Below are 24,250 nucleotides of genomic sequence, written 5' to 3' on the forward strand. Positions count from 1 at the left end.
ACACAGGAGAACTGGATGCCATGTTTCTGTCCTCAAAGAGAAGGAAGCGGAAAGCTAGTTTCACAGGCTACAAGTAGAGCAGAGTGTAAGTCAGGTGGACCACGTGGCAGGACGACAGGCAGGGTGAGGGTGGAAAGGGACACAGCCGCAGTGAGGAGGGCAGCATGGCGGTGTGGGCAGGGCATGTGCAGGGAGCCGGGGCTGGGGGTCTGTGCTGGGCAGTCGGGGTAGTGGCCAGGCTATCCAGGCCCTCGAATGCCAGTGCCAGGAGTTTGGACACAGTCTGGTAAGGAATTTCCACATCTCTGCTCACTAGACCCAGCTCTTACCTTCTCTTCCATGTCTGTTTTAGTAATGAGCACCTCTTCGGCAAAGCCCACCGCCCTCTCTCGCTTGATTCCTCGCCCATCCTTATCAAAGACCTTCCAGGTAAACAGGCAGCCATCTTCAGCAACAGTCAGCAGGAACTGGTCATCAAAGGTGAGCAACATCTGAGGAGAGAAAGCGCATAGAGAGGAAGCTTTCAAAGGTCGTGGGTGACAGGAACGGAGCTGGCTGTGTGCAAGGCCTCCAGTCAGGTGACCCTGGGCACAGCCTCACGGGAAGGAAGACAGGGTCCTGGGTAAGAATGAGATAGGAGCACTCAGAAGCTTCTGTTCATAAATAAAAGAAGCAAGACTGGGTCATGTCCTCTGTGGATTTGGAATCTTAAGAGTTAGCTGCCATCTAGATTATAAAAAGAAATCTCAAAACTCAACAGTAAAAAACCCAACCCGACTAGAGGGTGGGCAGGAAATATGGAGACATTTCACCAAAGAGGTATCCAGTTGGCAAAGAGGCACATGAGAGGATGTTCACCATTATCAGCCGTTAGGGAAATGCATATTAAAACTATGGCAAGATATGCCTACGCACCTGTTAGAACAGCTAAAAGGAAAAACAGTGACAATACCAAGTGCTGCCAACGATGTGGAGATGCTGAATCTTGCATGCATTGCTGGTGGGAATGGAAAATAACTTGGCAGTTTCTTTAAAAAAATGAAACATAAATGTATCACATGATCCAGCAATCATTTTCCTGGGCATTTATTCCAGAGAAATGAAGGTCCACACAGAAGCTTGTACATGATTGGTCACAGTAGCTTTGTTTGTAACAACCAAAAACCAGGAAAAAATAAGGTATCTTACAACAGGTAGATGGCTAAACAAATGATGGCACATTCATGCCATGGAGGAAATGAAGTATTGATATATGAGATAGCTTAGATGGAGCTCAAGGGTACGCGCTGGGTGAGAAAAGCCACTGTCAAAGGTCACACGCTGTACAATTCTATTTATATAAGATCATTGGGGCATGGGGGAAATAGAAAGAAACTTATTTGTTTATTAAAGGTTTATTTATTTAAGGGGCGCCTGGGGGGCTCAGTCGGTTAAGCGTCCGGCTTCGGCTCAGGTCATGATCTCACGGTTCATGGGTTCGAGCCCCAAGTCGGGCTCTGTGCTAACAGCTCAGAGCCTGGAGCCTGCTTCGGATTCTGTGTCTCCCTCTCTCTCTGACCCTCTCCTGCTCATGCTATCTCTCTCTCTCTCTCTCTCTCTCTCTCTCTCTCTCTCAAAAATAAATAAAAAACAGGAAAAAAAGGTTTATTTATTTTGAGAGAGAGAGAGTGTGTGTATGTGTGTATGTGTGTGTGTGTGTGTGTGTGTGTGTGTGAGTGTGAGTGCACAAGTGAGGGAGGGGCAGAGAGAGAGAGGGAGAGAGAGAATCCCAAGCAGGCTTGGTGCTTTCAGCGCAGAGCCTGATGCGGGGCAAGTTCTCGTGAACCATGAGATAGTAACCTGAGCCAAAATCAAGAGTTGGATGCTTAACTGACTGAGCCACCCAGGTGCCCCTATAAAATTGTTAACATGACAAATTATAGGGGGTTCCTGGCACATTCTCTTTCTCTTGTTCTCTAAGTAAATAAAGAAAATGACAAATTATGGAACTGGAGGACCAGTGAGTGTTTGTGCAGGACGAGGGCGGGAGGCGGGGAGGGGGAGCGGCTGTCACCATCAGGTAGCAGGAGCGGGCTCGTGGCCACGAAGCGGTGCTGTGGCCTGACTGCAGGGCTGGCTGCAGGAGTCTAGTCATGTGACAGGATGGCACCGAAGCACACACGTGTATACTGCACCCATGTCAATTTCCTGGGGCGATATCTACTCTAGTTACAGTAGATATAATAATATTTGGGGGTAACTGGGAGAAGGGTACACGGGACCCATGCCATCTTTACATTTCCTGTGAATTTATAATGATCTCAAACTAAAAAGCGAAAGCAAAAGAATCAACTATGAAGGTGCCTTCTCACCATCAGGAACAGGTGTCAAACCCTCGCAAATGGCATTGCTCTTTCACTCAGGGATTTTACCTCTGTCTAGCAATTCAGCCTTTAAAATAATCAGAGATGCCCACAGAACTCTGTAAAGCAGTGTATTTATTAGAGTTCATGAGGTCATTTACATGCCCAGATTTAGGGGCACCTGGGTGGCTCAGTCGGTTCGGGACCTGACTCTTGATTTCGGCTCCACTCAGTATCACAGTTGTGGGACTGAGCCCACGTCAACCTGGTACTGGGCATGGAGCCTGCTTGAAATTTTCTCTCTCTCTTCCTCTGCCCCTTCCCTGCTCAGGTTCTCTCTCTCTCTCCCTCTTTAAAATGAAAAAAAAAAAAATGCTGGGGTACCTGAGTGGCTCAGTCAGTTAAGCATCTGACTCTTGATTTTAGCTCAGGTCAGGATCTCACGGTTTGTGAAACTGAGCCCTGCGGAGCCTGTTGGGCTCTGCACTAACACCACAGAGCCTACTTGGGATTCTCTCCTTCTATCTCTGCCCCACCCCTGCTTGTACTTGTATGCATGCACGGTCTCTCTCTCTCTCAAAATAAATTTTAAAAGCTGAAAAAAAAAAAGAGTATCAGGACACCTGGGTGGCTCAGTCAGTTAAGCGCCTGGCTCTTGATTTCAGCTCAGGTTGTAATCTCACAGTTGTAGGATCAAGCCCTGCGTTGGGCTCTGTGCTGAGTGTGGAGTCTGCTGGAGATTCTCTCCCTTTCTCACTTGCTCCTCCTCTGCCTACATTCTCTCTCTCTCTCAAAATAAATAAATAAACATTTAAAAAACTTCTCATAAAAAAATAAAAATAAATGTCTAGTACTATAGGTGCCTGGGTGGCTCAGTCAGTTAAGCGTCCAACTTCGGCTCAGGTCATGATCTTGCGGCTCATGTTTTTGAGCCTCACATCCGGCTCTCTGCTGTCAGTGCAGAGGCTACTTCAGATCCTCTGTCACCTTCTCTCTCTGCTCCTCCACAGCTCAATCTCTCTCTCTCTAAATAAACAAAGAAACTTAAAAAAATGCCTAGTTATAAGAAAAGAATTAAGTAAATTATGGCCCATCATTTGATAAGGTTATTTATGTAGTTACTAAAATCATGTTTTTGAGGAACACTTAATTATATGAAAAAAAATGCTTGTAATAGCATTAAGTAAAAAAAAGGAGACAACAAGCGTACATACAGTATAGTCTCTGTTTGTTTAAAATGCACACAAAATGTACACAGAAGAGTATGAGAATATGCATCAAAATATTAATGAGGACATTATCGGGATTTTTATTTGTAAAATGGATGTGTTGCTTTTATAATCAGAAAAATAAGCACTTTATCTGCAAAACTTCAGAGCTGTGAAGGGAAGAGGGGGAGTTTTCAGTTTACTTTGAGTGCAAGACCTAGGCTCAGTACCATAATGTTCCAGTTGCTAATGAAAAATGCTTTCTTCAGAAAGATATCATCTGTGGGCAAGGCAGTATAGGGTTTGGGACATAGTTCAAAGCCTTAGGTGTTGGTGTTGCTGGACGGACAATTTACAAAGGTGTGTTCGTGTTGTGTATCTTCAGGGAGGGGCGGGGTCCATCTCCTGGCTCTGACTCTCGTTAGTCTAGGGCATTTCTGTGGAGGAGCAGAGCTGTGAGCCACGGCAGGCACTCAGCAGAGAAAAGATCTGGGGGTGGGGGCCGCATACAGCATCTCCCAAATGGCCCAGTATTAAGCTCGGTATGACCGTGAACAACCTTGTCTATGAATCTCTAGGTGTATCTCTGATGATCTCCTAGGCTATATTCGTGGGAGTAGTGTAATTGAAGAATATCAGTAGCCAGCAAATGTTCACTGAATGGGTGGCTGGATGAACAAAGAGGGAGAGAGGACTAAGGGGAGACAAGAGGTGAGGGGGGTTGTGGAGGGCAGGTCAGATGGATCTATGGAGAACTGGCCTGGGAACGGGTCCCTGAAGACAGCGTCCCTTCTCACCTTGGTGATAGGACCCGCGTGGGCCTGGTACTCATTGAATTCTTTCTGCAGAGGCAGCGGGTACTTCATGGCACGGATGGTTCCCACGGAAGTGCCCACAAACATCATGCGCCCAGAGTGCGAGATGATGATGGCTGTGTAGATGACGTCAAACGCTGGTATCTCTCGAAGGATCTGGAACACGGACGGCTCTGTTCAGGGCGAGGGCGCTGCGCCATGTCCCCAAGTCATCCCCTCCTCTCCTCTAACACAACACTTGGGCAAGTTCTATGCTGAAAAATGTTTATTTGCCTCCGCATAAAAGGCATAAGTCAGTATACCCTGGCTGCGTGACTAGTGAACAAGGGTTCTAGGAGTTGGGATTAACATTAATAAAAGGGAGCCAAGCCCCATTTTACGGCTTTTGCATGTTGTAACTCGTTCGATCCTCACACAAACTCTCTGGGAGTGGCTACTGTTACCCCTGTTTTAAGATGACAAAACAGAGCCACAGAGACATCTAGGAAGTGGCAGTCAGGCCCTTGTGTCTCTACTCATGACTGCTAGGCTGCCTCGCATCTCAAACTCAGAATGCGATATGGATCATACAGTCATTCAGCAAACAGCGATTTAATGTCCGTTACACAAACAAAACTATACCATCAGGAAACTCACTTTGTTTTTCGTTAATTCACTCACCGAGCCTTCTCTCCATCTAATCATCTGCCCTCCCACCAAACATTTAGTGAATGCTTATATGGGTCATGCCGTGGGTGCTGGCTAGTAGGGACAGCAGGAGGCATGAGCTGTGGGCCTGCCCCGAGAGGCTTTGTTCTGGTGTGGCACTGTAAAAGCCACCACAGAATCCGGACTAAGCTACTTGGGGGCATGGTGGAGAGACCCCTACTCTCCTCTGGGTTACAATCATGGCAAAACCTGTCTCAGGCCAGTCTGCTGCTCTGGGGTCTGTGCACTTTCCAGCACCAGCACCAGGAGGCTGATGAGCACTGAGGACGATGAGCTGGCGCTGGCCCCTGGAGAAGGACGCAGCCATGTTTGTGTGCAGTGTCTTTGCCCAACTCTTCTCTCCTCCCTCAACTATTTGGAGTCAAATGGGGTAATTCCTAAATTTCAGAGTTTGGGGGCTTCAAACAAATACGGTGGCAAGCTAAGATGATAGCGGTAAGCAGACTTCTTCTGTCTCTACCCCAGGGGAAGCATGCGGTTTGGAGGTGCTGCTGACCTGCGGGCCTGGAGGGTGGAAGAGACATGTACCAGCCAGCAAAACAGAAGGAGAAAAAGGCCCTGCAGTTTAACCGGTCAGGTAGGCCGCTGGGCAGGAAATCCCAGGAGTAACAATAACGGAGTCGACCCCAAAGGGTCATCCTATGAAGATGGGACCCTGTTCTGATGATCTGCCCATCACACTTCCTGCTGCGCTCATGGAGGCCGTCTTCCGCAGACCAGCGCGGCAGCCTGGAGGGAGCGCAGGGGCAACTCACCGAGGAGTCTGCAATCTCCTTGAGGGTCTGGTCTGATCCAACTGCAAAGATCATTTTGGCATCGGGGGAGACAGTAACACAGTGGTAGCTGCAGGACTTGAGAACGCATTCTGTCTCTCTCTTTCCTGTGGACAGATTCCATTCATAGACAGCACCGTCTGTGCCGCAAGAGATCAGTCTGCTGTCATCTGCATTCCACACAACTGAACGAACCTACAGGGGATGAAGGCGTACCCAGTTAAAAGCGCGGGCGCACGTGTACACACACACACACACACACACACACTGAATTCAGGAAAAGAGGATGAATGCCTCACATGTTCCATTAGACCGAGGCAGAATGTCCTTTCCTGCTGTCCTTGCCCTTCAGCAAACCAAAAACTGGCTTTATTTGAAACAGAGCATGAAGAAGTCTACCCTCTGGGCATTGTCTAAAATGATGGCAATATTGGTGAAGTGCAATTCAGAGAAGGCTGGTAGCTCCACACTATGAGCAAATGGCAAAGCATGAGAATTTTAATAGAACAAGGGAAAGACACGGTCAAGGAGAGCCCTTCTGTAATCACAGACAACTGTGGGGGTCGGGAAGGCTGTGCACATGTGCTGAGTCGGCCCACTCAAGAGCCACTGGAGCAGGAGATGGGGAGACCTTGAAAGCTCTCCTGAGCTGCACAGGGACCCATTAACACAGGGCACAAGGGGTTTAAACATAACATCTGACCAAACACAAACTGAATAATAATCTCCTCTGGTCCACAGGCATCTCCCAGGAAGCCAGGCTTAGAAATGAAATTGCACTTATCCCTGGCATCATGGAACTGTGTGCATGGCCAAGGCTGCACTCTCTCAGGTACAATCAGAGAGAGAACCTCCCAACTACCAGAATCTGGCTGAACAAGGAGCAAAAAAACACATACGCTATGAACTGTGACAATTGCCTCCCAGCCCCACAGATCCAACAGTGAAGGGTGAAAATCTAACTGGCTAAGGGGGCTAAGCCCAGTCTGTGACTAATGAGTGGCTCAGGTCAACCCAGGGGCAACCAGAGAAAAGTTAAAAAAAAAACAAAAAAACAAACCAAATATCTGAGCAGAGACATCAAGGCTGCATGCTGCAGGGAAAAGAAAGACTTCCCAGGATTAGTTCAGCCATGCCACTAAACAAAGAAACAAATAATAAAAACAACTTTCTAGATCTTTCCCCTTGTCATATTTATAACTCCCTTCTCCAATACCGAGAGATCTGGCTCCCATTATCTTCAATATATTTGCTTATTTTCTCAATCAAGCCACTCTTAAGGAACCAACGTCCTGACCTACGGGCCACCACATTTGGTATTTCCAGGACTGCAACCCTGTCAGGCACGTCCTTACCCACCTCCTCAGCTCCACTTCCACCACCTAAATTGCACTCTCCATTTGTTACTATTATGGAGAAATACACTTGAAAAAATATAGTGACACTATTTCCAACAATATTCCTAGATTCACTAATTTTAATAGTTTCTCCGAAAACTCTTTGAATTTCCTACATACTCTGTCATGCTGTGAGGGTTTATTTATTCCTTTCCAATCTCTACACCTTTTATTTTGCTGTGGTCTGAATGTTTCTGTCTCTTACTCCACCCTGCGCCCCCCAGTTCATACGTTGAAATCCTAACCCGAGAAGATGATGGTATTAGGAGGTAGGGCTCTTTGAGAGGGGATTAGGTCATGAGGGTAGAGCCCTCGTGAATGGGATTAGTAAGTGCCCCTATGAAAGAGGCCCCAGAGAACTAGCTCACCCCTTCTACCACGTGAGGATATGTGGAATCTGCAGCCAGGAAGTGGGCCCTCACCTACCCATGAGGGCCCCTGGGTCTTGAACTTCCTGCCCTCCAAACTGTGAGGAAACATTTCTATTGTTTATGAGCTCCTCACTCTGTGCTATTTTGTTACGACAGCCTCAGGGACTAAGACATATTTCCTTTTCTTATCTTGTTGCACTGGTTAGGACTCAGGACAAGGCTAACAGAAGGCATCATGTTTTGTTCTCTGAGAAGGAATGCTTTCATAATTTTATGATCAAGTATGCTGTTTGTTGTAGGTTTTCTTAAGTATCTTGCATAAGATTTATATAATAGAAATTCCATTATTATTTAGTTTGTTATGTATTGTTTTTAATTTTGTTTTATTTTATTGTTCTTTTTTAATTTTTAAAAAATGTTTATTTATTTTTGAAGGAGAGAGAGACAGAGCGTGAGTAGGCTAGGGGAAGAGAGACAGGGAGACACAGAATCCAAAATGGGCTCCAGGCTCTGAGCTGTCAGTATAGAGCCCAACACGGGGGTTGAACTCCTGAACCACGAGATCACAACCTGAGCTTAAGTCTGGCACTTAACTGACTGAGCCACCCAGGAGGCCCAAGTGTTGTTTTTTAAAGTCATGAATGGAAATTAAATGTTACCAATTTTATTATATCTGCATTTATGGATATAAACATGATTTTTTTCATCCTAATTATGTTAATGTGGTATAGTATATTAATTGATTTCAAACTGTAAAACAACCTTATATTCCTGGAATAAATCCAACTTGGTCATGCTGAATTCTCTTTTTTATATATTGATGGACTGGCTTGATGATATTGTTTATTTCTAAGCTTACAAAAAAGACCAGCTTAGCATTTCTTTCTTGTGATATCTTTGACAGCTTTTGGTATTATGATTATGTTGCTCTCACAGAACAATATTGGGAAGTACTGCTCTTTTTTCTATACTTTGTAAGAGTTTCTTCAAGATTAGTGTCATTTTTTTTCCCCTTACAAGTTGATATGCTCTGGGCCTAGAGTTTTCTTTATAGGAAGGGTTTAAATTATAGATTCAATTTTTCTAGGAATTTGTTTCATCTATATATTCAAATTTATTTTTATAAAGTTGTCCATAGTATCCCCTCATGATTTTTTTTTATTACATAGGATCTGTAGTGATATCCCCTTTTCATTCCTCATACTGGTTATTTACCTTTCCTCCTTTTTTTGCCCTCTCTTAATCAGTAATGTCAAGTGCTTGTCCATTTTGCATTTTCAAAATGCTGAGTTTTGGTAGCTACTGACTGACTCCGTAAAACATGCTACTCTTGATCTCAAGGTTCTGAATTTAAGCCCCACATTGGGAGTAGTGATTACTTTTAAAAACCTGGGTTACCTGGGTGGCTCAATTAGTTAAGTGTCCAACTCTTGATTTTGGCTCAGGTCATGATCTTATGGTTCATGAGTTTGAGCTCCGCGTTGGGCTCTGTGCTGAAGGTGTGGAGCCTGTTTGGATTCTCTCTCTCCCCTCCCCCATCTCTCAAAACAAACAATAAAAGAACCCCAAAAGCCAAGTTTTGGCTTTGATGATCTATTGTGTTTGTTTTCTATTTCATTAACTTCTGCTCTTATTCTTACTATTTCCTTCTTTTTATCTTCTTTGAATTTAATTTTCTGTTCCTTTTCTAATTTCTTGAAATAGATGATTATATCACTGATTTTTATCTTTTTATATTTCTACTATATGTATTTAGATTATAAATTTCCCTGTATCCATGGCTTTATTGCATTCTCCATCTGTATTTTTTTTAAATTGCAGATGTTAAGTCTAACCTACAACCCTGGTTAAAGACCAGTGTTATAAATACTTGCAAAGGGATGCAACAAAGGGCTGCTTTCCTGGACTGGTCAGGGAGAGCCTCCCAAGGCGACATACTTGGTTCTAGAAAGATAATCAGAATCACCTGATGTGCTTTCATCTGCACCTCCATAGTCGCTTGAGGGCCAATTGCACTGTCGAAACTGGAAAAACTTAGCGTTTTCATAGTTCCTGCACTTATGCACCTGTTATTTGCTATACTCAGTGGTTAGCTTTTAGTTTTTACAGGACTTCTCTCTGACCTTTATTCATTTATTTTTTAAAATGCTGATTTATTTTTGAGAGAGCATGAGCAGGAGGTGGGGAACAGAAAGAGAAGAGAGAGAAAGAATCATAGGCAGGCCCCATGCTGTTAGCCCAACCCAGGGCTCCATCCCATGCACCATACCATGAGATCATGACCTGAGCTGAAATCAAGGTCAGACATTCAACTGACTGAGCCCCCCAGGGACCTCTCTCTCTGACCTTTAATACCACCAACTACTTTGTCTTGGAAAGAGTTCCTTAGCTTCTCTGATACAATTCCTTGATTCCAAGTTCTCTTGTGCCTTCATTTGCAGTTCTTCTCTTCTTTATCCAGTCCCTGAAATGTGGGTCACCTGTCTTCTGCCCAAGATTCTTCTCAAATTCCAGGCCCTTGGTGATGTAATCTATGCCTCTGACTTCCACTACCACCTAATCCCTTGTATCTTCATTTCCGGCCTGGACTTCTTTCCTGTCCACGCCTGTGTATCGTAGTTCTTGGACACATGACACATAACATGTACAAAATGGAACTTAATATCATGCTTCTCTCTGTTTCTACTACCAAAGCCATGGTTTATTTCCTGACTCATCTTTCACCCTCACTTCTTAGCTGGTCCATCCCTCCAAGTTCCCTCTCCTCTAATCCATCCTCAGTACTGTTTGGAGAAGTACCTTTCTAATCCCATTACTCTCTCTCCTGAATCCTTTCAATTGCCTCTCATCACCTACAGACTAAAGTCCAATTCCTTGGCACGGCACACACACTGGGATGGATCCAACCTCTCTGGCTCCTTAGGTTCCAGCCATGTGTACCGCAAACCACAACCCTATTTGAAACTCCAGTTCCACCATCTCTAACAGGTCCTTCTGCCTAGCATGCCTTTCAAGTGCTTTTTCTCTCCAAATTCTTTTGCTGACTTCTTCTTAATTCTTTCCACTGTTGGCCCCTCCCTTGTCTTCACGTCCCATCTCCACTCTACCTGAAAACTATTGATTTTGCTTCCTAAATATCTTTTGAATCCACCTGCTTCTCTCTATCTGTACCATCTCCCTCCATCGTGGTCCAAAACGGTGTAGACATCCACAACAGTCTCCTTGCCATTTTCACCCTCTCTTTCAATACATTCTTCTTTCTGCAGCCAAAGTAGTCTAAAACATGAATCTGGTCACATCATTCCTTGCTCTGAAAGTCTTCAATGATGTCAATACACAAGGAGGATAAACTATCTTTATCTTTTTTATCCTTAGAAGGCCTGCAAGGTTCCATGCACTTGGGCCTCTGCTAAACTCGCCAATCTCAGCTGGGTCCTGTTTCATCCTGACACCTCTGTTCCAGCCCCACAGACTCTTCAGCTCCTCCGACAGCCACACTGTCTCTCATCCCAGAGTCTCTGGATTCCTGTGTGCAGTGATGATTCCCACCAGCTCTGCCCGGTTAATTCCTTCCTGCTCCTTTAGGACCCAGCCTTTGTGAACATCCCAATCTAAATTATGCCAACTCTTTCATTACTTACTCTCATAACATCTCATGTTTTTCTTTCATTGCCTTTGTTGCAATTAGTAATTAGCCCGTGCTTTTGTTTTGTCATCTCCTTCCCCAAGTAGACCGTGAACTCCAGCAGAAAACGATTCACTCTCTTTTGTTCACTCAGCAAGCATAATGCTTGGCTCTGTGCCTCTTGTGAACTTGGACTCTGCTCACTCACCTTCCCTGTGTGTCCTTTCAGGCTCAAGATGTTCTCTAGGCTTGTAGTGGTAAAAATGTGAATCACATTTCCATTGACTGCAGCAAACAGGTGACCTCCATTGCTAAAGGAACACTACAAAGAAACAAAGCAAGAGAGCAAGAATGAGAGAAATGAGCCTTCTGGGGGTTATAGTTAAGAGCTCCTTTTCCTAAAGACTTCAGGCTGAAACCAGGTGTGGAAGTGGGAAAGCGGGGGTGGGGGGTGGGGGGCGGGGAGGTGCAGCTGGGACTGAGGACCAGTTGTCATCTTTGCTATTCCTGTAGCTCATATTGGCCAAGGTGCTGCCCAATGCACTGATTGTGATGCTGCTTGGGTGGTAGAGCACAGCATTCATTCTGTCTGTAGAAGTTTCAGAGTGGGGAAGCAACTCCCAGAATCACTATCTGGTTTCTGAGGTCGTGTCAGGGGGAAATGTGATGGGCGGCTTACTGCCTCTCCCTGTCGATGCTTCTATTCCCTGGCCCCTCCCCATCTCCTACCTCACCTTCCCGACTGGCTGGGACTCTGATTCTCAGATAACTTTCTTTTTGACACGTTTTCTTACTCTGCAATCAGAGAGAATTAATCACATGTGGGATCTCACAAGGTTTGGGGTTCAGTGAAGCACCTTGATGAGCAAGAGAGAAAAGGGATAGAGCCATATGCTCAAGAAGTTTGGTGAGAGGAGAACTGGATCTCTTGCCTTTTCTTCTTTTAAAGCTGCTAACATTCTCTAAGCAGATTTGGTCCTACTTCACCAGAGGGCATTAGTTCTTGATATTTCAACCCCAGGTTCCCAAGAAACTGAACCTTTATTTCCAGCATCTTACCTCTCTGCATCCTCTGACAGAATATTCCTTGAAAGGACGTATATCATCAATGAGTAGATTCAGAAGGCGTAGTTTGTCAGCAAACCCTACTGCAACGAAGTGCCCCGATGGATGAAGGCTGACTGTATAAGCCTCTTCTTGGTATTCCTTAAATAGCTCCAGAGTGCTGCGAAAAAGATTATTGAGTTCTAAGCAATTCCCTTGAGCTCTCCATTGTATCTGGCACATATTTCTATCATAGCATTTGAAATACTTTGTTGCTTGAAGTTTTGGTTCCCCTTTTCCCCAGGATTTGGTTATTTGAGGAGAGTGTCCAGCAATGAGTATGGAAAATAGAGGAAGTGATCAATGAGTTCTCTAGTGATGCCGAAGGCACAGCTCCATTTAAATTCCCCAGGTTGGAAGGACTGCACAGTTTCTTTTTAGCAACCCAGCAGCTATACACAAAGGACAAAGAAATTACAGTGTGAGGCCACTCTAGGTTGGGGATCCTCAGGGAAGCTATGTTAGGGGGGAAAAGCTAGGGAGTTAACTCACTAGGGAGTTAGGAATGGTTGGGGCCAGTGATAAGGAGAAAGAGATGGAGTTAGTGGTCTGGAGCGCTTCATGTGATGAAAAGTACATCTAGTGGGAGAGAGAGGAAAACTGGAAGAACATGGAGATTATGTAAGAAGGTGAGATACTGGAGTGTTATCTTTATGTCCCTAATGTCTAGCATAGTGTCTGGCATATGGTGAAGCACTTACTAAAACACACAGCAATGTTCTAGCCCAAGCACTAGCAAAAGAGAAGAGAAACAGGTAAGTTGATGGACTTGATTAAAAAAAAATCTTTTCCAACCAAAAGCTTCAAGTAATTACATATTAAGACTCTCTAATTAAAATAATTCACATGAACAAATTTAACAACGGAGATCCTGCACACTGCAGTTGCAAAGCCTTTCATCCTTACTTTGATTCATAATTCCAGATGCGAATGGATCGATCCAGAGAGCAGGTGGCAACGAGGGGTTTGCGGATGCACGTGGCTAGCCCGGTGATGGCTGCAGAGTGTAAGGGGTACAGCAGATACTCGAAGTGAGCAGGCTCCCCCTGGAGAAATCACAGAGTGAGATCTGGCAGAGCAAGCAAAGGGCTGGCTGCACACTTCAGCCTCCATTACTACCCATGAACATTAGTTAGCCTGGGTGCACAGAAATCAGGCCGTGGGAAGACTGCTTCAATATTACACATATTTTCCAATGCTGCTATTACTTTAAAGGCAATTTAAAAATGACAATTAAAACATGGCAATTAAAAATCTTTTTAAGGATTTTTTTTTTGAGAGAGAGAAATGGTGCGGTGAGGGAGGGTGGAGAGAGAGAGAGGGAGAGAGAGAGAATCCCATGAGGGATAGAGAGAGAGGAGAGGGGGAGAGAGAAGCAGGGCTCACTCGAAGTAGGGCTTGAGCCAAAGCCAGATACTTAACTGACTGAGCTACCCCGGTGCCCAAAATATTTTGTTCTATAGCTATACCAGAATTTAATGTAGCCATTCCTCCACTATGGGAACATTTCAGTGGATATCATCATTTGTTATTTAGGAACAACATTAGACTAAACATCCTTGTGGGTTAAGTCTGTGTACCTCTCTGATTACTTCCTTAGCTCCTGCAGTGGAAGTATTCAACACTAAGCTTTTGGATGTGGAAGCATCCATTTCAAAAGACGACATCCACCTTAAATAAACATACTGCCAGCTGTGTGACACAGTTACCAGCAAAACAACCAGATGAGGAGCGAGGCCGCCCGCACCCACGGAAGTCCCTTTCTCAGAATGCCCTGGATAACTTGGATAACTGGCTGCTTCAGTGATCCCACTGCTCCTGTCCTGTGCTCTTAGACTTTGGATTAGCCAAGAAAGAGCGAACCCACCAAATCCTAGACATCCATCTCCACACCCCAATAAATGCAATGCCCATGCCCTCGCTCTCCCCATGACCTTGCTGTGTGGCCCTCACGTGTGCTCTGTACCCTCCAGAGGCTCTGAGTAACAAACCGTGTTCCCCCAAGTTCCCTGATGTTTTGTGCTAATGTGCCCCCTGCAATGATCATAAGAAAGAAAAGGTCTGGTCCAGCCACAACACTGGCCATGGTGGGAGAAATGTCTGGGGGTTTGCTGTGAGGAATATGGGCCTGGGCAAATGCCACAGGCATTCCTAGCCAATAGCATGACTCTAAATAGGCTGGGATGGACACAATGAATACATTTTTAGAAGTGGAATACTGGGGGAAATGGTATGAGCGATTCTAAAGACCTTCAAAGGTACCACCAGATTTCTCTCCAGAGAAATGGCATCACTCTGCCACCAGCAGCAGTGAGAGCTGGGTGAATGATTTCACACGGAAAAGTTTCCTATGACACTGTGTACAGGCTTATGCCCAGGACACTTGAATGAGGAGTGATGGTTGGGAAACTCAATGAGGTGGACATATTTTAGGCCCATTCACAAGCAAGACAAAGGCTGAGATGGGGATTCCCTCAAAATCTGGCCCTTTCCCACTTAGGAAGTTACCTGCATCCCCTCAACCTCCCCTACTATCTTGGAGGAAAAGGTGCTATGCTGTGCTGGGGTTGGGGAGGCGGCACAAATTATTCTCCTTCTTCTCCATCTCTTCCTCTTTCTTTCTCCAATATCTTCAACCTCCCTGTCTCTACTGGTACATTCCCATCAGCTTTTAAATGCACTCACATCTCTCTTACCTTAAAGGCAACAGCAATTCTCTTTCTTTTGCCTTTTCTCTGCACCTCTGAGAAGTTGTACAATGATGGAGAATCAGACAGGCAGGCTTACTGGTTTCACTTGGAATTCATGACCACAAGCCTCCAATGAACCAATAACTCCATGTTTTTTAGTAAGTTCGCTTTCTGAATCTCCAAAATGCTGATTTCATGCCATTTGTTCTCTTTCCAGGCCTTCCACACCCCTTCCTATGTCTCCCATGCCCAAAGCTCGTCTGATCACCTTGCCTCATATTTCCTTGATTTTTGTATCTTTGCTTTCTTCGTTTTGTATCTCAGGGCAGAGTTACAGACTCTCATAATTCCTGTGTGATCAATTTTTATTTTATATTTCATTCCCTTCCTCTTTAATTTTTACTCTTGTTCCTCCCTTATCAAAGGCACCAATTAATGCATCTCATTTGTGTCCTTGGCTATTTCTATACATGGCAACATGCTTCAGGTTGCATTCTCCAGTTTTAGTTTTTTTCTCTCAACCATCTATGTTGTCATGTATATAACTATCGCTTCTACCGGAGATTTGGTATTCTGTGGTACGCGTCCAGCTCCTCCACTTCTCTATCACTCCTGGGGGCAAACATCGGGGTTGTCTTCAACTCTCCATTGCTAGGAACACGAAGGTGAAAGTCTTCATACGCGCTCTCTAATGGACCGGCACAATGTAATTCCTGGTACGTATCCGGGGCAGATCACTGGATAACAAGATATATGTATTCTCTATTCGACCAAGAACTATCAGACTGCTCTCTAGAGTGTCTGTACTAGCTTATACCCCTATCACCATCCCAGAAGGATTCCCATTCTTCATTGCTCTCAGATATCTCTGGCTAACGTCATAAAAAAATTTGCACAAAAAAGCATCTCAGTCGTGACTGGGGAAGCAATTATACTACTACTCAGGCCAGGCTCTCTGGCTGCTGGTGCTCCTAGCCTTGCCTTTGGTGCACATTAAGGATCCCAAACCAGGACTGACTCCACACAACTTCACAATCAATAAAAAAGGAGAAATATTTGAATTAGACACTGAACTCAAACTGAAAAGAAAGAAAAAGAGGAAGGAGGCTGAGAAGAAAGTGACTGCTGCCATGACCAGGGGGCAGGGGCAGGATGTCAGTTCTCTCTTTCCAGTTGTGGGTTCCTTACACCCACTGACCATCTGAAATCAAAGAAGCTCATGTATCTCTATCTGATGAACTACACCAAGAGTCAGCCAGATGTGGCCATCATGGCCATCCCAGGTTTGTGGACTATGAGGATCCCAATCTTCTAATTCAGGCCTTGGCAGTCGGGACTGTAGGGTGCATCCAAGTGGATGAGATGACAGAATAGCTCTGTGGGCCCTTCTGCAAGTGCTGAAGGGTGAAGATTCCTATGTTTGGAAGACAGCGGCAGTCTGTGTGGCAAAATTCCATAACAATGCCCAAATGGTGGAAGATCAGGGATTTCTGGATACTCTGAGGGGTCTCGTTGCAGATCCCCACCTAATGGTGGGGCTAATGCTATAGCAGCATTATCTAACCCAGCAAATTTCACCTGAATGGAAATCTACTCAATCTGAACCTACAGAACATTAATAAGCTGCTGATAGCCCCAAATGAATGCACTGACGAGGCCAGATTTTCATCTTGAACTGCCTAATTACAACCCTAAAGATGACTGGGAGGCTCAGAGCATCTGGGAGTGTGTAACTCCCCGATGATCTCATGCCAACTCAACAGTGATGCTTCCAGTGGTAAAAGTCCTAATGAAGTTTCTAGAGTTGTTACCCAACAACTCCAACTACTACAATATGCTGCTGAAGAAGGTGGCCCTTCCCCCTGTCACTTTGCTGTCCAGGGAGCCAGAGGTGCAGTATGTCGCCCTGAGTTCACTTCAGCTGCTTCATCCCACTCAATGGTGCTTTTTGTAGAAGATGGCAAAATGGAGCACCAGGTCTTCCTTGAGAAGGGAAGGATAGTCCCAATGAAAAGGTTCAGTTCTGAAACTGATTAAGGAATGTCATTTAAATGCTGAGATTTTTCAGCAATTTAAAAAACAATAATGTTTGTACTATTGCCATGAGGAATGCGGAAGGGCAAGACATTCTATACCAATCCCTGAAGCTCACTAATGGCATCTGAATTTTGGCTGAGTTATGTCTCCAGACAGGAAACCCAAATTACACACTGTTGCTGAAGCACTGAGCTCCCGAAGTCTCTCAATACATCTGGCAGGCCTATGATGGCATTCTGAAAAACTAATAGACTGGTCTAGTGCCTTCCAGCCACCCCGTGATTGTGCAAGCCAAGAATTCTTAACTGGAAGAAACTGCTTTGCTGTGCAGAATCTGAATCCAAACACACTGAGGCAACTCACCACAGTAGTGACTAGTCTAACTCATGTTAACATTAGGACACAACCCACTGGATAGTTTCAGCTTCCTGTGACCATCCGTAACCACTGCTTCAGTCACTTTCCGCCTCTTGCCAACTGCCACTGATATCTGTCCTTACTTGTGGGCTTCTCTACTGTGTGCCAACAGCTGGCATTTTTGAGTGGTTTGATGTTTAGTAATTGAAAGCTTATTTCAAAAGCGAAAGAAAACATATTAAAGCAAGAAAAAGTGTCACTGGAAGAAAAAAAGAAGCATCTCAGACTTGTTTTAATTTGTATTTTGCTGTGCACAGGCAAAAGACATTGCCTGTGAGAGTGGCCAGATATTGGATTTAATGGACAAAGACTTCTCAGTGGCTATTAGAGATCTGTTCAAATAACTAAAGAAAACCATGATTAAAGAAGGAAAGAAACTTTTGATAGCAATGTCACATCAAATAAAGAACAATCATTGTTTTAAAAAAGCAAATCCTGTAGGTAAAAACTATAATAACAGAAATGAAAAATACACTAGAGGGACTCAAAAGCAGATCTGAACTAGCAGAAGAAAGAATTAGTAAAGTTAAAGACAGATCAAGAAAGATCATGCAACATGAAAAACAGAAAAAAGAATGAAGAAAAATGAATAGAACCACAGGTAAATGTGGAACTCTACTAAACACACCAACATATGTACAATGTAAGTACCAGAAGGAGAGGAGAGAGAGAAAGGAACAACAACAAAAAAAAGAATAAAAATGGCCAAAATTTCCAAAATTTATTGGAAAGTATTAATGTACACACCCAGGAAGCTGAAACACAAAGAGAGCAACAGACACATGATAGTAAATATATTGAAAACCGAAGACAAGGGGAGCCTGGGTGGCTCAGTCGGTTAAGCGTCCGGCTTCAGCTCAGGTCATGATCACATGGTTCATGGGTTCGAGCCCCGTGTCAGGCTCTGTGCTGACAGCTAGCTCAGAGCTTGCAGCCTGCTTCGGATTCTGTGTCTCCCTCTCTCTCTGACCTTCCCCTGCTCACACTGTCTCTCTCTGTCTCTCAAAAATAAATTTAAAAAAACATTAAAAAAATTAAAAAACAAAGAAAACTGAAGACAAGGAAAAAACCTTGAAAGCAGCAAGCGTAAGGTGACTGATCAGTTACAAGGGAAGTTCAACTAGGTAACAGCAGATTTTTCAGCAAAAATAATAGAAGCCAAAGGGAGTGGGATAACATATTCAAAGTACTCAAAGAAAAAGCTGTCTATCAAGAATTCTATATCCAGGGGCTCCTGGGTGGTTCAGTCAGTTAAGCATTGGACTCTTGGTTTTGGCTCAGGTCATGATCTCATAGTTCATGAGTTTGAGCCTTGCATTGCAGAGGCCGCTTGGGATTCTCTCTTTCTCTCCTTTTCCCTCTGCCCCTCCACCACTAGCACTGCTTTTGTCTCTCTCAAAATAAATAAATTTTATTTATTTATTTATTTATTTATTTATTTATTATTTATAAGCGAGTGAGCAGTAGAGAAAGAGGGAAAGAGTGAGAGTGAGAGAGAATCCCATGAGGAGCAGAGAAGACAGAAGGAGAGAGAGGGAGAGAGAGAGAAAGAGAGAGAGAGAGAGAGAGAGAGAAGCAGGCTCGTGCTCACCTGATGCAGGATTCAAACTCAAGAACTGTGATATGATGACCTGAGCCTAAGTCAGATGTTTAACCAACTGAGTCACCCAATAAATAAGCTTAAAAAAATATTCTATATATCCAGCAAAGCTATCTTTTAAAAATGAAGGTGACATAAAAATACTCCTAACAATGATATAGAGTGTGCTGCTCGCAGACCTGCCTGATATGTAATGCTAACGGACGTTCTTCAAGTGGAAGCAAGGCACCCCAGACAGTAATCTGAATCCACCAAAACACACAAGGAATACCAGTAAAGGTATTATGACATTATAAAAGATAATATAAATACATATCTCATCCCCACTTTTCTTTCACCTTATTGAGAAAGCAACTGTATAAAACAACATGCATATTATGCATCATTGGGCTCATGGAAACGTATTTGCCAATAAGAGCACAAAGACGGTGGGCGGGAATAAATATGAATTGGGCTAAGGAAGTGACCTCTGATGGTAATTCAAATCCAGGGACAAACAAAAAGAACCCAAAGCAATGAAAATGTTCTAAAATTGACTGTGGTAATGGTTGCAACGACTGTGAATGTGCTCAAGACCCCTGAATTGTACACTTTAAGTATGTGAATTATATGGTATGTGAATAAATACCAGTCTATACTCAATAAAACTGTTATTTTAAAAAACCCACCATTACTGAGAAAGATATGTTAAAATCCTCTTTTATGATTGTAGATGGTCTATTTTCCTCATTGTCCTATCAAATTTTGCTTTATATATTTTGAATGCATGCTATCATGTGCATACAAGTTTAAAACTATAATATCCTCTTGATGATGTGAACTTTTTAGAAGTACAAAGTAACTCTCTTTATAGGGCATTTCTGTTGCAGTGTCTGCAGTGTATGTATGCTAGCTTTGTCATTTAAAAACAAAAAAGAGACAGTAAACTTCTTTATATGCATGCAAGTTTGTGTACATGAGCAGGTATAGCGGCATGTGCAAGTGTACAATGAATTTTCTGAAGTACACAGCAGGGTTAAAGGATATGTACAATTTAAACTTGACGGTCAATGTGTCCTTGAAAGAGGCCACGGTGGATCCATTCCCACCCGGAGTAGCAAAGTGCTTCTAAAGGGCACTTAGGATTAGAGTTTCTTCTGCTCTTATGAAGGGGCTAAGTGAGCCCTTGCTCAGAAAGTCTGAACTCAGATTTGCCCATGTGGTAGGCGGTCTCTGGGCGGGAAGGAAGCGCTGCTGGGAAGGCTCACCTTGCTAATCTCCGTCAGGGACATGGTGATGCTGTAGAGCTGGTTCTTGCTGGTGCTGGCGACCAGGGTCTCCTCTGAGGGGCTGAAGCACATGCAGAGGACATCCTGTTTGTCTGACTGACTCGGCTCGTTGCTCTGTGGGTCCACAGGAATCTGCCCAAGACGCAAGACAACTGTCAGTTATGTTCTCACATTGTCCGTGTGTCCTTGGGCTTTCGGAGTCCTTGCAGATACCTTCAGCTCCCAGACTCCCAGACTAGCATGCTGCCAAGGCTCCCCCTCAGATGTGGAGAAGGGAGGGCCTGAGTCACCTGTTTCTGGAGGTTTCGTATTCACCCTCAAGGGATCAGTGGCTAAGAGATGGCAGCAGATGTTAAGAGGATCACTCTCTACATCTCAATTTGAGGTCCTCTCTGGAAACAAGTGTTAGGTTGAATCCCACTCCCATCCACCTGGCAGAAGCCCAGGGCAGCTGCCACCTCATCAAGCATGCCAGTGTGCACTTTGGGGCAGCAGAGGGGAAGGTGACAGCCTCTCTTCCATGCGGAGTGGATGACAGGGCAGAGGAAAGACAAGGGGTCACACAGCGGCCCTGCCAGCAGCCTCTGAGAGGACCTGGAGTTCCCAAGCAGACCTAAACTTAGATTTCCTTTCCCCACCATTGCTTTTCACCTGCCAACAATCAACCTTCTTGAACGCTGGCCCGCCCATCCCATCTCCACTCAGTTCTTCGTTCCTTCCACTGTGTCATGTATTGGAGTGTCCTCATCAACTTTAGAGATGTCAGAGGCCCCTGCTCAGTAGTCGTCATCATCTGGACTTTCCTAGATCCTGTAGCAGTGATGGCAGCACCTGCCTCTGTGGGGCCCAGGACACCAGACTCTCTGGTTTCCCTCCCTCTGCCTGGAGTTGTGTCTTCCTGTGTACCCCGACTCCCACCGCCAACGGCCCCCTGCTCTGCCAGCACAGCGAAGGCTCTGGGAGGGAGGAATGCCCCGCCTGCCCTGCCGTGTGGTGAGCCCTGGTATCACCTCAGTGTGCTCACCAGGGAGTGTCCCTCTGCTACCACATTCATCACACCATGGAAAGTAGAATGGGAGCCTACAGACCGAGGGCCTCGCCTGCATCCCACGACTGTGTGCCAGCACTTGGCAGTGTCTAGGGCACAGTGGCACTCAGCAAAAGAGGAAGTGCAGCCTTGCTGCTCTCCTCCGGAGGCACTGGGGTCCTTGGGGGAAGTGGCCGTGGCCGATTCATCTACCCCGAGCACCAAGCCTGGAGCCCGGCCCATGGTAGGAATGTGACAGTCTTTTGTGAGATGATTGGGTGAATGGCCACTACTTCTCTGTGTCCTCTGCTGGGTTCTTGTTCTGTCTCAGACTCTAAATTAGGAAATGCTAAGGTTTGTCCTCAGTCCTCCTTTTTTTGTTTTATCTGTCAGTGATTTTGCCTAATATGAAAGTTTCAGTAAAAGCACTGGTAGTGAAAATAATCACAAAAAATTCTTAAAATAGTAAAAATAAAGCATCAACTCTGTGCCAGACACAAGCTAAGCACTGTGCGTGTGTGCGTGTTTGTGTGCACATGTGTGTGTGTACACACATTGATCCCACTTTCAAGGTCTAAACCACATTTCCAATGGATTCGTTTTATTCCAGTGTCTGGTCAAATGTCAGCTTCCTCAGGGAGGCCTCCCGGAGCCACTCTCTCTACAACAGAACCCTGTTCTCCTCGCTCCCTGTCCTTCTCCTGGCTTTATTTCCTTCACGGTGTTGACACCCATATGACAATCTGTTCATATTTGTTTGTTCTAAGGACAGGCTCACAGTGTGTTTGCTTCCCTACTGCATCCCAGCCCCTAGCACGGAGCCTGGCACACAGCAAACCCTCAATACATATTTATCAAATGAACAAACCAACCAAACAATGAATTGATGAACTCCCCTTGCTCTCACCCCAACTTTCCTACCTCTGGCACCTTTCCCCAGGCAGCCAGTCTCAAAGCCAAGGCGTTATCTCTGGGAGCTCCTTACCTCTGGTCACCCACATCTACTCCAGGAAAGTTCTATAGACTTGACCTCCACAAAGGCTCTTCTCTTCCCACTTTCCCTGCTATTCCCCGGGGCGACTAGATCTCACTACTTCTTGGCTTCAGTAGCAAAGCCTCTTAACTGATTCCTAATCATGGCAATAACAACTGCCATCATTTATCGAGCACCAAGCATTCCACACCTGATTACACAGGTCCTGGTTCATCCCTCTGCAAGCCAGCAGGGATGAGGGGCTACTTTCTCAGTGAAGAAACAGAGGCTTTGCTGGGTTCAGCAACTCATCATCTCAAGCCACTCAGCCAATAAGGGCAGAGTCAAGTCTGGCTCATTCAGTGTGTGTCATCTCATGCCCAGGGCCTCCAAATTCGTACCCCACCGCCACCCCTCCAAACTTACCACAGGCAAATTGCTTTTCTTAAGTGTCATGCTCTCTGCTCGGAAACAGGCTCTCTGTGGAATTACACACATGCTCCTCGGGCTGGCATCTGAAATCTTTCACTAGCCTCGGCTCCTGTCTTTTCCTTTCAAGTGATTTCAGCTCCTCTCCACTGGGGAGCAGAGTATCTCCCAGACATGCCACCTGCTCCTCCCCGCCCCCCGCCACCATGCCTTTGCTCTACCTGTTCCTTCCACTTGCAACTCCTAGCCTGTTCCCTCCTGTCAACTGCTACCCTTCCTCTAGGACCCCTCCCCACAGGTCACCACCAAACACCCAAAGCCTTCCTGGTTCTTCTCCAACCGGAGATGATCTCTCTCCACAGCACTTTGTATCACTTATTCCACAAACATTTTCTGAATGCTTCTTATGTGCCAGACAGTGTGTGCTTGACATTAAATATCAATATATGTCATAATACAATCTTTATAGGAATGCTAAGCTTCAAAGTGAAAATATAACTTCTTGAAGTTCTCTGCCAGAATTCAAATCCAGATCCCTTAAATTTTAACTCCTGTTCTATCTGCTCCCTCCTAAAACGTCCCTCAGGACAAATGGCTCAAGTCCCCATTTCCACCCAGAACTACAGCCCTGTCCTTCCAGCAAACTCCGTGCCCGGGCTCTGCTGCCGGACAGCACATGCCAGGAGGACCCTGGTTCTCCCTTTCTTACCCGGATTTCCCTGCTCTCCCGGTAAAAATCCTTCTCTTCCATCTTCTCAAACAGTAGAACTCTCCCTGGCCCAGCAGAACAGGCAAAGCCCTTCGAATAGGCTGCGATGGCAAACACCTGGGGCAGGGCCAGCTGGCTGTAGCTAGTGGTCATTATGACCTGTTCAAAGGAAGGGACCGGGGAACTCGTTGGAAATGCGATCAGGCTAGAAAGAGAAAAGAGCATATAGTTTACAGGCAATCCCAAGGAGATGAGTTCAGCTAGGGATGAGAACGAAGGGCTGTCTTTGGGTGCGGGAGAAACCGCCCACTGTGAGCCTGTTCCCCATGGCCAAAACGCCACCCTTTGGCCTGCTATCAAGAGACCAGAGGAAGACTAGAGGGTTTCACATTTATTTGGTAGTCTCACCACCCTGCGTGGTCACTATTTTTAAAAAAATTTTTTTTAATGTTTTTTATTTATTTTTAATACAGAGAGAGACGGAGCATGAAAGGGGGAGGGTCAGAGAGAGAGGGAGATACAGAATCGGAAGCAGGCTCCAGGCTCTGAGCTCGCTGTCAGCACAGAGCCTGATGCGGGGCTCGAACCCACGAACCTGAGATCTGACCTGAGCCGAAGCCGGAGGCTTAACCGACTTAGCCACCCAGGCACCCCACTATTTTTTTTTAATAGTTTATTTTCAAGTTGGATTCCATATAACGCCCAGTGCTTTTCCCCACAAGTGCCCCCTACCATGACCATCAGGTCACTATTATTA

The 24,250-nt window shown here is 45.2% G+C and overlaps 1 protein-coding gene across 2 annotated transcripts in view; it reads right to left on the reverse strand.

Moving 5' to 3' along the window:
* Window positions 1-24,250, reverse strand: part of CFAP57 (cilia and flagella associated protein 57) — a 66,006-nt gene that overhangs the window by 36,718 nt on the left and 5,038 nt on the right. For both annotated transcript variants that reach the window (XM_029948328.1, XM_029948329.1), the window contains exons 5-12: window positions 23,494-23,698; window positions 20,335-20,487; window positions 13,250-13,389; window positions 12,299-12,464; window positions 11,448-11,561; window positions 5,829-6,041; window positions 4,348-4,521; window positions 330-491 (exon numbers count right to left, since the gene is read on the reverse strand). In XM_029948328.1, coding sequence (XP_029804188.1) covers window positions 330-491; window positions 4,348-4,521; window positions 5,829-6,041; window positions 11,448-11,561; window positions 12,299-12,464; window positions 13,250-13,389; window positions 20,335-20,487; window positions 23,494-23,698 — 1,327 coding nt within the window. The remainder of the gene's footprint in view (window positions 1-329; window positions 492-4,347; window positions 4,522-5,828; window positions 6,042-11,447; window positions 11,562-12,298; window positions 12,465-13,249; window positions 13,390-20,334; window positions 20,488-23,493; window positions 23,699-24,250) is intronic.

This window comes from Suricata suricatta, chromosome 8 (genome assembly GCF_006229205.1).
Source record: "Suricata suricatta isolate VVHF042 chromosome 8, meerkat_22Aug2017_6uvM2_HiC, whole genome shotgun sequence".
Taxonomy (NCBI): Eukaryota; Metazoa; Chordata; class Mammalia; order Carnivora; family Herpestidae; genus Suricata; species Suricata suricatta.